Genomic DNA, 17,620 nt, shown 5'->3' with positions numbered 1-17,620 from the left:
AAGGTCAGATGTACAGAACACCAAGTATGTAGACAAGGTCAGTTGTACAGAACACCAAGTATGTAGACAAGGTCAGTTGTACAGACCACCAAGTATGTAGACAAGGTCAGTTGTACAGAACACCAAGTATGTAGACAAGGTCAGATGTACAGAACACCAAGTATGTAGACAAGGTCAGTTGTACAGAACACCAAGTATGTAGACAAGATCAGATGTACAGAACACCAAGTATGTAGACAAGGTCAGATGTACAGAACACCAAGTATGTAGACAAGGTCAGTTGTAGAGAACACCAAGTATGTAGACAAGGTCAGTTGTACAGAACACCAAGTATGTAGACAAGGTCAGATGTACAGAACACCAAGTATGTAGACAAGGTCAGTTGTACAGAACACCAAGTATGTAGACAAGGTCAGTTGTACAGAACACCAAGTATGTAGACAAGGTCAGTTGCACAGAACACCAAGTATGTAGACAAGGTCAGTTGTACAGAACACCAAGTATGTAGACAAGGTCAGATGTACAGAACACCAAGTATGTAGACAAGGTCAGTTGTACAGAACACAAATATGTAGACAAGGTCAGTTGTACAGAACACCAAGTATGTAGACAAGGTCAGTTGTACAGAACACCAAGTATGTAGACAAGGTCAGTTGTACAGAACACCAAGTATGTAGACAAGGTCAGTTGTACAGAACACCAAGTATGTAGACAAGGTCAGTTGTAGAGAACACTAAGTATGTAGACAAGGTCAGATGTACAGAACACCAAGTATGTAGACAAGGTCAGTTGTACAGAACACCAAGTATGTAGACAAGGTCAGTTGTACAGACCACCAAGTATGTAGACAAGGTCAGTTGTACAGACCACCAAGTATGTAGACAAGGTCAGATGTACAGAACACCAAGTATGTAGACAAGGTCAGTTGTACAGAACACCAAGTATGTAGACAAGATCAGATGTACAGAACACCAAGTATGTAGACAAGGTCAGATGTACAGAACACCAAGTATGTAGACAAGGTCAGATGTACAGAACACCAAGTAAGTAGACAAGGTCAGTTGTACAGAACACCAAGTATGTAGACAAGGTCAGTTGTACAGAACACCAAGTATGTAGACGAGGTCAGTTGTACAGAACACCAAGTATGTAGACAAGGTCAGATGTACAGAACACCAAGTATGTAGACAAGGTCAGTTGTACAGAACACAAAGTATGTAGACAAGGTCAGATGTACAGAACACCAAGTATGTAGACAAGGTCAGATGTACAGAACACCAAGTATGTAGACAAGGTCAGTTGTACAGAACACCAAGTATGTAGACAAGGTCAGATGTACAGAACACCAAGTATGTAGACAAGGTCAGTTGTACAGAACACCAAGTATGTAGACAAGGTCAGTTGTACAGAACACCAAGTATGTAGACAAGGTCAGATGTACAGAACACCAAGTATGTAGACAAGGTCAGATGTACAGAACACCAAGTATGTAGACAAGGTCAGTTGTACAGAACACCAAGTATGTAGACAAGATCAGATGTACAGAACACCAAGTATGTAGACAAGGTCAGATGTACAGAACACCAAGTATGTAGACAAGGTCAGTTGTAGAGTACACCAAGTATGTAGACAAGGTCAGTTGTACAGAACACCAAGTATGTAGACAAGGTCAGTTGCACAGAACACCAAGTATGTAGACAAGGTCAGTTGTACAGAACACCAAGTATGTAGACAAGGTCAGATGTACAGAACACCAAGTATGTAGACAAGGTCAGTTGTACAGAACACAAAGTATGTAGACAAGGTCAGTTGTACAGAACACAAAGTATGTAGACAAGGTCAGATGTCTGTGTACACAAGATCATAGTCTGTGTCTGTGTAGACAAGGTCATAGACAAGATCATAGTCAGTTTCTGTGTAGAGAAGGTCATAGTCAGTGTCTGTGTAGACAAGGTCATAGTCTCTGTCTGTGTAGACAAGGCCATGCTCCGTGACTGTGTAGACAAGGTCATAGTCTATGTCTGTGTAGACAAGGCCATACTTCATGACTGTGTAGACAAGGTCATAGTCTGTGTCTGTGTAGACAAGGTCGTAGTACTTGTCTGTGTAGACAATGTGAGTGTGTGTATGACCTTTGCATGTCTACCAGGCATATACTGAACTGGTGCCTTTTGCTATTTAGGAATTTTATAATTTGTTTATTTTATGTTTCCATGGCAACAAGTTGGACTTAGGCTCTATAGGGTAGAGTTTGTTGCCGGAGCATAACTCAAAACCCATTCCATACTTTCTAACAAAACTTTGCATGTTTACCAGACACATACTGAACTGGTGCCTTTTGCTATTTAGGAATTTTAGAAATTTATATTTTTTACGTTTCCATGGCAACATGTTGAACTTCTATAAGGGTGGTGTTTGTTTCCGGAGTGTTACTCAAAAACCGTTAAATACTTTCTTACAAAACTTTGCATGTCTACCAGGCACATTCTGAACTGGTGCCATTTGATATTAAGGAGTTTTAGAAATGTTTATTTTAGAATTTCCATTGTAGCTATTTTGACATGGGCTAAGAGAAATGTTGGGTCAGTTACCTGGTCTGGGACCATAACATGTTAAAATGGGTGGGGATGACTTCGTCGACTATATGCTTGTTGTGTTTTTAATCAAAGGTGCTCACATGATTGGATGCACTTTGCGAGGTAAGACATGTTTAATTACAATCTTGTTTATCGATCAGATCGTCTTCACTGGGTGCCGCCATTTATTTTGAAGCAAATGCAAGTGATATGAGAGGTGGAATCTGATTAGTCAATAGGAGGGAATTAGAAAGGACATAACTCGTAATTGCCACTGGTGGTGCTACGATCAAGCCCAGAAATTCCAGCATAGTTTGGCAAGGGTGGAAACTGGAATTTTACAGCTAGTTAACTCCCTTGCCTAGGGAAGATGGGCAAAAACTGACTAATGACATGAGGATGTAGAAATTGACTTGTTATGGGAGCTGTAATATGATGTGTAATTTACAGGTGAGAGATGGAGAGGAGGTGACAGAGGCTCGAGAGGAGATCAGGATTGACGAGAACTATGACAGGTAATTTTTTTTATCTTTATGACTAAACTATTGCCACTGACCTTCTTTGGCTATATGATGTACTTGGAACTATACTATTGCCACTGACCTTCTTTGACTAAATGGTGTACTTGGAACTATACTATTGCCACTGACCTTCTTTGGCTATATGATGTACTTGGAACTAAACTATTGCCACTGACCTTCTTTGGCTACATGATGTACTTGGAACTATACTATTGCCACTGACCTTCTTTGACTATATGATGTACTTGGAACTATACTATTGCTACTGACCTTCTTTGACTAAATGATGTACTTGGAACTATACTATTGCCACTGACCTTCTTTGACTATATGATGTACTTGGAACTAAACTATTGCCACTGACCTTCTTTGGCTACATGATGTACTTGGAACTATACTATTGCCACTGACCTTCTTTGACTATATGATGTACTTGGAACTATACTATTGCTACTGACCTTCTTTGACTAAATGATGTACTTGGAACTATACTATTGCCACTGACCTTCTTTGACTATATGATGTACTTGGAACTAAACTATTGCCACTGATCTTCTTTGGCTATATGATGTACTTGGAACTATACTCTTGCCACTGACCTTCTTTGACTATATGATGTACTTGGAACTATACTATTGCCACTGACCTTCTTTGACTATATGATGTACTTGGAACTATACTATTGCCACTGACCTTCTTTGACTAAATGGTGTACTTGGAACTATACTATTGCCACTGACCTTCTTTGTCTATATGATGTACATGGAACTAAACTATTGCCACTGGCCTTCTTTGGCTATATGATGTACTTGGAACTATACTATTGCCACTGACCTTCTTTGGCTATATGGTGTACTTGGAACTATACTATTGCCACTGACCTTCTTTGGCTATATGATGTACTTGGAACTATACTCTTGCCACTGACCTTCTTTGACTATATGATGTACTTGGAACTAAACTATTGCCACTGACCTTCTTTGGCTATATGATGTACTTGGAACTAAACTATTGCCACTGACCTTCTTTGGCTATATGATGTACTTGGAACTGTACTCTTGCCACTGACCTTCTTTGACTATATGATGTACTTGGAACTATACTATTGCCACTGACCTTCTTTGACTATATGATGTACATGGAACTAAACTATTGCCACTGACCTTCTTTGACTATATGATGTACTTGGAACTAAACTATTGCCACTGACCTTCTTTGGCTATATGATGTACTTGGAACTATACTATTGCCACTGACCTTCTTTGACTATATGATGTACTTGGAACTATACTATTGCCACTGACCTTCTTTGACTATATGATGTACTTGGAACTATACTATTGCCACTGACCTTCTTTGACTATATGATGTACTTGGAACTATACTATCAGGGATTGACTTAGGCCGCGATTCCGCGATATTCTCGCATAGTTGCCGTAAATATCGCATCAACTTTCAAAAAAAGGCAATCACAGGTAAAGTTTCAAAACACGAACAAATTTCGATTTTGGAATGACAGCCAAGCAAAAACTAAATGAATATACCTATCAAACTTTCTCCATAATAATCTAAAAATTTCAGATCAGAAATGATCGTAATTTTTCAAGAGTATCGCCTCGCCGGTGACGGCAGTGGTGGAAGAGTTTTCGTGAACATACCCTCATGCAAGAATGGCCACCGTGCATGAATTACAAATTTTGAACTATTTCTTGTGGCCTAACAGCAAGTTGGATTTAGATTTTTTAGAATATGCTACGTTTGTTTCCATAAAAATTGAAAACTGTGACTTAATCATTCAAATGTAACTCTTAAACAACCTGAATGTCAACAGTCTTTTCAACTTCTGGTTACCGCCACTTTTTCCACCAGGAGGGAAAGGAAGGCCTGTCAACTTTGAGACACAGCACAGGTCACACATTTGACCTCGTTGGGGCAACTACACTCTTTATGTAAACAAAACACAATCATTTGTCTGATAAGGATACTGTTTTGCCATAGTCAGCTACATAATGCCAAGAGTTTCATTACTGTGTTGTGCTTTACAAAATTTTAATTTTCCCAGAAGAAATTAATTGCAGTTTTAGAAAGAATATAAATGATCATATATATATATACAAAGAGAAAAATAACAAAGTCAGTTCACCACCACTTGTGTCCCATATATGGCTCATTTATCCTATTTGGGTATTTTGTTCGCACAAGTGTCAACACACATTCCGGCATTATTTGTCTGGGATGGAAGACAACATGCTCCCCATCACCCAGTCTGATGTTCTTTTGAACATATGCTGGAATTTTCCACCCATTACAGTTGTCAATTATTTTCCAGAATTTATAGTAGAGAGCCTTTCTGATGGTGCAGTTATTAGGGTTTGGAGGGCGCGCTTGTCCCATCACAAGACCAAGGAGCGTCCATTCCAGTTTGGAATGAACGTTGGATTGCTTTGGAAAGATCGCTCATTCCAACATTTCCAAAGCTTGGAAGGATCGATCTTTACAGAAAATCCAAAATTGGATTGGCAACATATCCAAACATATTTCCAACGCAGGAAATGTTTTGAATGGTTTGGAATTGTTTGGAATTGTTCGAAATTGTTTGGAAGTATGTTTACAAGTAACAAGTTAAAATATGTTTTATTAGTAATTTGAACAATAAAAAGACTATAAATTATCTATTGAGTTTAAACTATACATAATAAATAATAAACTTATCTCAAACATTCACTACTTGTCTGTCTAGCGAGGGGCTTTTACAGTCGCATTCTCCCTAAGGTGAGAGAGAGACCCGCACTTGACTCGACAAAACAATAATAGGTCTCAATTCGTCTGCTCTAACTGCCTTCACAAAAACATTCCAGCCCTTAATTACCGAGGCAGCTGTGACGTAGAAGCATTACATTGGCTGCGTTTGCAGCATATAAGATGTGTAATCTGTGGAGTAACTAAAGTAATAGTACGGCAGAAATCTTACTTGCATGGTTGTTTTAATAGAAAACTTACGTTTTAAAAACACAATTGTTCTTATATAATGTTTTTAGGTTTGGTTTATAAATACTACAGAAGATTTTTTATACATATAAAACTGATCGAAAATATAGCTGAACATTAGAAAAATCAAAATAGGAGTTGTGAATAGTGACAAATTTTAATTACATCACTGTGTCAATAATTATTGACTGATTCCGTCAAACAACTGTCAAACCATTTATTGCCATGTACGTACATGTACACAGGAAGTCGGCGTTGTCCGAGGTAAATAAACATTGTGGTTTTATGACGGGAGATCAGACGAACCGTAGAACCAGGGTATTGTCTCTTGAACTGGCTAATTGACCGTACATGTAATTGGTAACTATATTGGTTTTGACACCCGTGTTTCATGCGCATCCCGGCTCATAAGCAGAATACAGACAAATGAGGCCCCATGACCAGCGGAGCGTGAACAACATGTATGCCGCCTTTCGGCCGTACCGAACAGTCAAGCTGTGATCTCGGTACTGCTCACCCGATTGAATCCAATTGCAAGTGGAGACAAGATTACTTCCCTTACCCAAACATGATCGTTGCTCAGAAATGTCCAAATCTATCTTTTGTAAATCATGAAATTAATGCGAGCATGACATTTATGCGAAAAATTCGATCATCAGTCCCTTTGATATTTTTAATGTTTCATTTCATCATGATAAAAAAGTTAGTCACTTATAAGGTTACCACGTTGAAAATGGAAACGATCGTTAACAAAAACGATGTGAATTTTGTTTTAGTGATAGCACATTTTTAATTCAATCTAATATACTTTCCTTGATTGATTATATGACTGCGGTCGTAGATCCGGATGTATCTAAATATGCTCAGTAAATACACAGGATTTATTGTTATACTATTAGGATTAATAGATACAATTGAGTATTTATACCCTTGATCATAAAGTTATCACTACTTTTATTTTCACATAATCGATTTGTATGATTTGGGTTATGATTAAATTGACAAAATAAGAAATCATTCCGTGTATATGTGTATTATATATTGTACCCCAATACGTAATTAAATTGTGTATAAATAAGGACACTAGGTTAATTACTGTAATTGATTATTTGATAAACATATTCACCTTTAGTTGCGTAATATGTCACAGAGGTAAAGCTAATTCATAACAACTAATTGTCCCATTTATTTGGCTTCTATCTTTTATAAGAAACAAATGCTATAACATGGGGTGATAAACTTCACTGGCAATAGACTTAGCATATAATTGTCCGCATGAACAGTCTACTCTGTTCCAGATATGTTTATTCATTTTGTCAGCATTTAAATCATTGAATTCCTGGCTCAATGATTCATTTGACGAAATCTTGTTCCCTGTTTTGAATTACCGTCAGATAGTTCCAGACCAATTATACAATTTCCCGCCCTATGTGTTGCGCATATTTCCGAGATAATTCGAAGTTCATATTCTTGTACGAACACTTATCAAAATTCATTTATACCTAGTACTATTATGTAAACATGTATATTAGTTCAAATTATAATAATGAGGCCCTTTATTATCGAAACGGTCTTTGTTCTACGACAACCGTAAGTCGGTATGGGAAAACAAAAATTTTGCTTAATTGTTCAAAGTTCATAGTCAATGTCATATGATTATAGACAAGGAAGATAAGAAATGAAATATAAAGAGTAGCCACTTTAAATGACAGAATTTCATTTAGTTAAATTTGCTCATGATTTGGTTTTTTCGTGGTAAATAGTGCCAAAATACTCTTAATTATTTACTTTCATGTCATTACTAATCTGAACATAAGTTAAGGTCAAACGTTGTACAACGTTTAACAGATATGATTATGACATGTTGTATCCAAACATATCCAAACAAATCCAAGCTTGGAAATATGACCTTGACAAATTTTGGAATGGTCATATTTCCGTTTGGAATGGTGGTATTTCCAAGTTTGGAATGGATGATATTTTGTCCAGTGCATCCATCTGGCTGTTCTGTTGTGGGTGGCTACACAGGGTTTGATAAAACAGTAGGGGCATGTGTCCTCCTCCATTCGATTGTCACCCTCAGGATCTGGCTGATTTGCGATGTACTGTCCCCCGGAAATAGGGGAGTCCACTTGAATTTGGTTAGAACTTTCTTGCACCTCCTCACATTCTATAATTAATAAAAGATGCCTGACTAACAAATGTTTGTAATGGAATAGGTATAGATTAAGTAAGAAAAATTATGTGCATTATACCCTTCCAGACATTTGGTCATGAATTTAGAACCATTTATGTTATATGTTTTGTGTTACTTGAAACAATAAGGGATGCTACGCTTACCTTGCATACAGATTTCTATATTCATTTGGCGCATGAATTCTTCCATGGCTTCTTTGTCCCTTTCATTGATGATTAAGATAACTTATATCTTTTTCCACTCATGGTGTCCTGACAGTTGAATATTTCTATGGTGTTTCTTCAACAATTTCTTCAACCAGAGTTTGGCAATATTACCTTCAGCAGTTTTTGGCGGCATAATCTTCAAATTTGTTCTGGGTCAAGCCTCTTACCAGGTTGCTGCTGATTGGTCAAATAATGAGTCATAAGTGAATCACTCGCCCGAACCCATCTCCCATTGGTTATTTAAGTTTATCTGGCAAATTTGAAGTATATTCCATTCTGAGCACGTCTTATTTCCATTACATAGTTGTGTGTTAACGAAAGTTCAGCAATCAAATTTATCATGGAAGTGCTGACCGACATCACTAATACTCAGACTGGAAAAAGCAAGAAGAGGCTTAGTAATGGCAGTGTGAAAATATATGAGTACAAGAGAAAGGCAAGGAAGAACTTTGATGTGGCATTTGACACAGAAGCAGAAAAAAATTCATTTGAGAAGAAGTTGCAACAAGTCAAGAACGTATTTCCTGGTAAGGGTATGACATTTGTGATGAATGCTTTGCTTGATAACTGTTTGTCACAAGAAACCACGAAGAAACAACAAAAAGATCATTCAACAGTGGCAGACAAATGTGAAGATAAAGAACTGTTCATGTGTACGAAAACACAGTTGTTTGAATTAGTTCGTTTATCACAAGTTCATGGACCACTGGAACCAACTGAATTCGAGCGAGTTGGACATACAGGGAGGCGTATTCTTCAACCAGTTTTAAAATCATCTCATGCTTTCCTGTTTTGGCATTCTTCACCTATGCTTGCTCATGACTATTGGCTGAACTATCATCTCATCCATGCATATATGTGTAGTGGCATGCTCCCTGTACAATATGAACGGTTGTGCCAATTTGCCAATATCGGATCTCCAGCAAAACGATTAATGGCAAGGAGCGTTCCTGTGTATGAAGAAACTGTTGAACAACTTCGAGATGAGAAGATACAACAGGCCCTTGATGAAGAAACAGTTATCATTAATGGTGAAAAAAAGTTGATATAATGACTGATGCACTGCATGGCTGTCGTCGAAACAGCTACCACTGTGATGTGACAGCCATAGGTCCCAAAACACGAAAGGTAGTCAGTTACAAGCATGTAACTAAAGAGCAGGAAATATGCCCTCAGAAACATGAAGTGTATGGGACCAGGGCAATATATGGAGATCTGGAGTCAAAGAATGTAAAAGTTACCATCCATGCCCATGACAGGAATGCATCCATCAGCAAGTATGTGGCAGATAACCATGCAGGTGCCATGAAGACAATAACTTCAGGTACCAAGAAAACCCTAGGTCAAAAATGGCACCCCGAGTTATCCGATAAACTTTCAGGCTTAAAAACCTCTGTCTACTGGGGTATGAAAAACTGTGGTGGATCTGCTGCAAAATTAAAAGCTCATATGGACAATATCGTCAAGCACTACCAAAACTAGCATGATCACTGTGACAGCACATCAAGGTGCAAAACCAAGGTCAACTACATTTCTACGAGGAAAGTGATCAGAGATGACACTGCTCTCAATATTCTAAAGAAGGCCATAAAATCCTCCTACATTTACAAACATCCTGAAAAATTTATTCACTGTACGGACACTCATTTCGTTGAATGTTTCCACAACGTCATCCTGGCATATGTTGATAAACTTGTCCACTTTCGGAACTCAATGTACACAATTAAAACAGGAATTGCTATTTTGGACTGGAACGAGCATGTCAACCGACCCTATTCCTCTATAAAGACAAGAAGGTCTACAAAAAATCCCACAAAGGAGTATCAGAGAAAGGTCCTCAAGTGCAAATCATATGACTTTGTGGATGAGTTGTGGAAACGATTCTGTCGAAAACAAAAGCGTGGACAATAGTACGGATTTTCAATATATGTGAATTAGACTAAATGCAGTTTCAACAGAAGATAGAACAGATGTATTCCATCATGGATGTTTGGGATTATCTGAGAAGTATTTCTTGTTTCCTGGAAAACGTTTGAACGTTTGTATTGTGATAAAAACAAATTCACCCACTGACTTCTGTTCAATGACGTGTATATGCTTATGTTTTGTAAATACATTTTTTGTTATTGTATATATAGTGCATGTAACTATTCTATAAACTGACATGGGTACAAGGAACATTATTTCATGATTAATGTATATAAGTTATTTGATTAGGATATGCACTTTGACTGGATATATTCTTATTATGCAGTTTCATTATTATCAAATTTGTAGCCCACAGACCTGTTGTCCTGCGATGTTCCGTAGCAGCCATATGTACAATATGCAGCAATAACACATATTCATCACTAATGAACTGCAATATGGTACACAAGTAGTTTGTAGTCAGCTTCTAAACATATTTGTATGATTTTGATTTATTGTGATATTTGGCCCTGATTTTGACCTGACATGAGATCATGGTCCTATAGCCATATACATATATTATGTAACCTTATGTTCCGGGTACTTTACCCTTCTACCTTTGGTCACTTGTACTTATCAACCACTCCTTGGTTCTAGGGATGATGTAGCTCTCTCAAAATCACAAGTCAGATGGTTGGCTCCAGTCCTTTTTATTTATGATAGAATTAATCATAAATATAAACACATGGTCCTCAGATAAGTTCTTGTTGTTGCCTGAATTACATAAGTACAACACATACCTAGATGATGCGTTGAAAAGCCTGATGGTTTTTATGATGAACGTTTAACTCTACTATAAGGGATGTGTTTTGCCCTTGTATTTGTGAACTACGCTCACCAGCAAGACTATTGTTGACTGATTGAAGGCCGTGGGGTGGTCAGTTCCCGTGAAGAGACTGTGTTATTGATTTCTTTGGTAGTGGGGCTACTACCACAACAGTGATATTGATTTTCTAGTGTTGGACACCTACACTGAAGGAGGACCCTTGCTGTATGCTTGAGTGCTTAAGAACTTTCTGCAGTGTTATAAGACTGTTTGACTGGTGTTACTTTGTGTGTATTGTGAGAGTTTTTGATTGTATTACTCGTATTTATTGTTTGTATCAATTATGTAGTCTGCAGCATGTCATCTGATGATGAGAGTACAGTAGTGAAGTATTCTACCCCTGTTAATCACGCCTCTATTGATTTGAATGAATTGCCTCCAAATTTTGCAACCTTGGTAGATCCAGTGGTTAGATCTCCAATTAGAGAGAGAGGGTCGTCGTTTATTTCACCTACCTACGAGAGGGGGTTTGATTCTTTTAACGAGTCTATTGCTGATACAACTGTTAACTTCAAAATGCCGTTTGAGAACGAGGAAGGCGGGGCATCTAACATAAAGAAAGATGGGAGAACTAGTTTCTTTTCTACTGATCGGGATGACCGTCCAGAGGGGTTAGACAGGAGTGTTTGTGCATTGGCTAATTCCTTTGTACTGAGACACATCAATCTTGAGAAGTTTGATGGTAGCGACTCTGTTAGTGCCTATGCTTGGTTGTAGAGGTATGAAAAATTCACATCTCTGAATAATTACTCAGAGGAGTGAGTGAGTTGGGTTTTTAACGCCGCTTTTAACAGTATTCCAGTCACATCTTGGCGTGTCAGCTTAATGTGGGAGGAAAGCCCGAAGTGATGCAGGTCTCAGACGTTTACCACTTCGGTGAAACCCACGAGCACGGGTATGGTGCTGACAAACCTAGAAACATAATCGGGGCGAACCCGGATTCGAACCCACAATCATAGGTTTCTGGCGTGCCCAAGGGACGCAACTCTGCACAGCGAATCGCAGCGCCTTAGACGACTGGGCCACCCGTGCCCCCTACTCAGAGGAAGGGAAGAAAGAGGCCTTTAGTCTTTGGTTAGAGGGAAAGGCATTTAAATGGTTTGAGGCAAAGGATTTTGAGACAGATTCGTGGGACGAGGTGAAATCTGCTTTCCTAGCTAGGTACAAGCAAAACTCTGTTAAGATTTATGATAGATTGGATAAGCTATATCTTAGAAAACAGAAGGATTGTGAGAACTTTGAGGATTTCCTGCAAGACCTTGAGCATGAGGCAAGGAGCCTTGAACGTTTAGATGACAATTTTGTTAAGGACGCTGTGATCAGGAACTCTAGGCCTCAGGTAAAACAATTCATCTTGACTAGGCCACATGATACAAAGGATCAGGTCCTTGAGAGCGCGAGAATGGCAGATGCTGCTTTTGGTAGTGCTGCTCCCTCAACTGATAAGCTTGTGTCAGTCATAGAGGACTTGAAGGGTCAGATTTCGACCTTAACGGCAGCAGAGAATGCACGAGACAATAGGCTCATTTCATATGGACAACGGGGTGTTTCCCCAAATAGGGTGACATTCCAGAATGACATTGGGTGACGTGCAGGGTTTCAACGCCAAGGGCGTGGTGGAACACAAACTTTTTACCGTCCTCAGGGACAGAGACAGCTGGTGTCGTACCAGAGGTCTAATTCCATGGACAGGACTGGGCGCTATGGACAGGAGGAGAGGTTCAACCCTAGGAATGGACAGCAGAGGAAGCCATGCAGAAGTTGTGGTAGGACACATTTTAGTATGTCTGAGTGTTTTGCTAGATCTCTGCAATGTTTTAAATGCGGAAGGGTAGGCCATCTAAGCAGATTCTGCTTTTCCCAGCCAAATACGTACCAGGGTAACAGGGGCATGGCTAAATGAGGATTTGTAGCCTGTCGCCGATGTAGCAAATATTGATTTTGATAATGTCGATTATAGCGGTGCGCACGCTTTTACCATGAGGGGTGATTCGGAACCAAATCACAGTAATGACAGTGATTTGAGCAGTGTTGTTGTTTTGACATGTAGTGTGGGTTTATCCCACAGCAGTATTAGGGTTAAAATATCTGGGAAGTCATACAGTGCCCTATGTGACTCAGGTGCGAGTTTGAGCTGTGTAAATTTAAATGTTTTCTCATCTATTGGAGGAGAGAGTAGATTTCCTATAACAAAGCAGGGTGCAAGGACATTGGTTGGTGCAGATGGGAAACCATTAGATGTGTTAGGTGTATCTACAATTCCTCTTACAGTGGGTCAGCTCTGTGTTGTACAGGAATTTCATGTAGTTTCAACTTTATCAGTTGATGTGTTGTTAGGCTTAGATTTTTTGAAAAGCCAGAAGGCTAACATTGATGTTAGCCGCAATAGGTTGACTTTGTGGGATGGACTTACAGAGGCCAAGTTCATTGCCTATTCAGAAAATCCTAACATTGTTACATGTATACGTGATGTGGTGCTACCACCTCACACCGAGACTTTGTTACCTGTATATGTTCATGACCCAGATATAAAGTTAGGCATTGTGGAGCCAATTGAGTCTGTTGCAGAAACGTTGCATGTGTTAGGTGCTAGATGTCTCACCTCACCTGTCAATCAGATATAGCTTTGTTTAGAATGATGAACCCTACCAGCTCAGAGATTAAGTTACCTGTGCAAGTAGCGATAGGTGTCATTGAAGAGGTTGATGTTGCCAACGTGTATGGGGAGTTAGGTAATGGGGATGCCACTCATACCTTTGATAATACCACAGGTGACAAACCATTCAACCATGTTGACATTGACGGGACTCAGGAGTTAGGTGTCAAAGATATCTATACAAATGTGGATGACAAGGATGATATGACATGTATAGGTTCTGATCTCCACACAGGTATACAAGGTGATACCATGGAGTCTTGTTTAGATGTCAGTACACAGGGTGACTTGTTGTTACAGGGATGCTCACCTGTTGATAGCCCTTCAGTGCATATTGATGCTGGTGAAGGTGTCAACCTGAGATTGTCTAGTGACATGCTCACTCACAACTTACCTGAATATGATCCCATAGGTAGTGAGTTAGGTTTGGTAGGTGTACATGGGACAGACTTGACAGGTGATGTGTCAGGTGAGTACATGGATGATAGTAGATGTTACCAGGCAGGTGTACACACAGGTGAGTTGAAAATTAATTCATCAGGTGGATTGGAAGTTGACAATGATGTTTTGCCAGGTCAAATTGATGAGGCTGCTTACTTACATACGGATGTCGCTGTAGGTGAGTCATTAGGTGCCACAGGTATGACTATAGGTGAGTCATCAGGTACCACAGGTAAGTATGTAGGTGAGTCATTAGGTGCCACAGGTATGAATACAGGTGAGTCATCAGGTACCTCAGGTGTAACAAAAGGTGAGGCAAACGGGATGAGTATAGGTGGTATCATAGGTGTAGTGACACCTGAGCTTAGAGGTGCTTTACATGAGCCAGATTATGAGAATCTGAGGGCTAAGGCAAGTGAGTTAAAGGTCTCTTTAGCTGATGCTGACATGACTGATGAACAGAAAAAGGAATTTGAATTATTCTTGGGTCTACATAGGGACGTCTTTGCAGTAGATATGTCAGAGATGGGTAGAACACACCTTTTCTCACACAAAATTAATACAGGTGATCACAGCCCAGTATATCAAGGAGCATACCCATGCTCACCTGGGGCCAAGGAGGAGATTGACAGACAGGTAAATCAATTACTTGAGTATGACATGATAACACCTACCTTTTTCTCAATGGAGCTCACCTTGCTTGCTCGTTAAGAAGGCTGATAGCACCTTCCGCTTTGTGATTGATTATCGCCGTGTGAATGCATTGACGGTTCCTCAAATTTGGCCTCTACCTGTGATTGACGAGAGTTTGGCTTCGTTAGGTAGTCAACACGCACAGGTATATAGTTCCCTGGATTTGTTCAAAGGTTTTTGGCAGTTACCTGTTGACGAGGACAGTCAAGATGTCACCAGTTTCACGGTGCCGTCAGGTAAAAGTTATAAGTGGCTCGTTATGCCCATGGGCTTGGTTTCAGCACCTAGCTCATTTGCATTTCTCATGTCGAACCTGTTTTCATCTATGTCGTTCAAATTCACGTTGGTGTACTTAGATGACATTTTGGTGTATAGCAAGACGTTTGACGAACATTTGATACATCTGAAGGCAGTATTTGACAAGCTGAGGGAGGCCTCTAAATGCAAATTTGCTGTCAAACAAGTGGGATTCCTTGGACATGTCATTACCAAAGAAGGTATAAAGACTGATCCAGGTAAGATAGAGGCTGTTAAGTCTTTTCCCAGACCTAAGAATGTAGGTGACTTGAGAAACTACTTAGGGTTGTGTGGGTACTACAGAAAGTTTGTCAAGGACTATGCCCACATTGTAGCTCCATTGAATAAATTACTTGGTAAGGACGTACCATTTGTTTGGTCCGAGGATGCTGACAAGGCATTTCAGACCTTGAAGCAGGCACTTATATCATCTCCAATCCTTGTTTTTCCAGACTTCAACAAACCCTTCATTCTGTACACAGACAGTAGCTCTTTTGCCATAGGATTTGTCCTAGGCCAGAAAGACTCTGAAGGTAGAGGAAGTGTGGTAGCCTATGGTGGCAAGAGCCTGAACAAAACACAAAGACAATACCACATCACATTGAAGGAATATTTGGCATTGGTCACAGGTGTCAAGCACTTCCACCTCTATCTGGCTCCGAATAAGTTTCAGGTTATTACGGATCATGCCGCCCTGAGATACCTGAAGAGCATCAAAGACCCTACAGGTAAACTGGCAAGGTGGTCATTGATGCTTACTCAGTATGACTATGAGGTGATATACCGTCCAGGTGCAAAACATGGCAATGCAGATGCCTTTAGCCGGCGGGAATATGAACCCTCACCTGCTAATGATTATGATGATATAGAGGATGAGGATTGGATATTGTCACTGTCTGATGATGACAAACACTCACAGGCATATGTCAATGGAGTGTCTGAGGTGTCTGTGATAACCCATGTCCAGGAGAAAACTGGTCTGACAGTAGACAAATAGCGCAGCCTACAGTTGGCTGATGAGAAGTTCAAACGCATCATTGATTATTGTCCCCCGCCGCGCGAAAGCGCGAAGCGGGGGATATAGTATTCACGACCGTCCGTCCGTACGTCCCACCTGTTTGTTGCCGCGATATATCAAGAACTAAACACTGGATTGTCTTCATATTTGGAACTATGGTGTATATACAGACTCCGCAGACACCAGTCGGTTTTGGTGACCTTGAGCCCATTTTCAAGGTCACAGCAGGTAAATCTGCTTTTGGAGTTGGAAAACGGTGTTGCCGCGATATCTCAAGAACTAATCGCAGGATTGTCTTCATGTTTGGAACTATGGTGTATATACAGACACCGCAGACACCAGTCGGTTTTGGTGACCTTGACCCCATTTTCAAGGTCACAGCAGGCAAATCTGCTTTTGGAGTTGGAAAACGGTGTTGCCGCGATATCTCAAGAAGTAATCGCAGGATTGTCTTAATATTTGGAACTATGGTGTATATACAGACACCGCAGACACCAGTCGGTTTTGGTGACCTTGACCCTATTTTCAAGGTCACAGCAGGCAAATCTGCTTTTGGAGTTGGAAAACGGTGTTGCCGCGATATCTCAAGAACTAATCGCTGGATTGTCTTCATATTTGGTATTTTGGTGTATATACAGGCGGGGGACATTTCGTCACTTCTGTGACAAATACTTGTCTAGAATCAGATATGTTGCCAGATGATGATGAGAAGGCACGACGTGTCTTGTTGGAGGCTGATGACTTTCTGATGGAGGATGGTGTACTCTATCATCTCTATGCTCCAAGGGGGAAAGGCCCTAAGGAACTTCGTTATGTGAAACAACTGGCCGTACCTCAACAATTGTATGACACCATCCTACATGCCTATCATGATGACCTGTTAGCAGCTCACATGGGTGTAGAAAGATGTTATGCCTTTATCAGACAGAGATATTTCTGGTATGGGATGTATGAGAGAGTACGTGCCTGGGTTGCTTCTTGTGTGGATTGTCAGTCAGCAAAGAGACAAATACACGCAAAATCGGCACCCCTGAAGCCTCTACCGGTGGTAGATGTTTTTCAGAGGTGGCATGTTGACCTTGTAGGTCCATTGAAGGAATCCCCTGATGGATTCAAATACATCATGCTTTGCATTGATGCAGCTTCAAAATGGCTGGAATGCTTTCCTCTGAAAAGCAAGGAGTCTTTTGAAGTGGCAAGAGTATTGTATGATGAAATCATAAGCAGATATTC

The 17,620-nt window shown here is 39.9% G+C and overlaps 1 protein-coding gene across 1 annotated transcript in view; it reads left to right on the top strand.

The window, feature by feature from the left end:
- Positions 1-17,620, top strand: part of LOC124131427 (putative glucose-6-phosphate 1-epimerase) — a 55,491-nt gene that overhangs the window by 20,612 nt on the left and 17,259 nt on the right. The window contains exon 8 of the mRNA XM_046494710.2: positions 3,027-3,091. Coding sequence (XP_046350666.2) covers positions 3,027-3,091 — 65 coding nt within the window. The remainder of the gene's footprint in view (positions 1-3,026; positions 3,092-17,620) is intronic.

This window comes from Haliotis rufescens, unplaced genomic scaffold (genome assembly GCF_023055435.1).
Source record: "Haliotis rufescens isolate VD_foot unplaced genomic scaffold, xgHalRufe1.0.p SCAF_1, whole genome shotgun sequence".
Taxonomy (NCBI): domain Eukaryota; kingdom Metazoa; phylum Mollusca; class Gastropoda; order Lepetellida; family Haliotidae; genus Haliotis; species Haliotis rufescens.
This window is presented reverse-complemented; position numbering and strand designations above follow the sequence as displayed.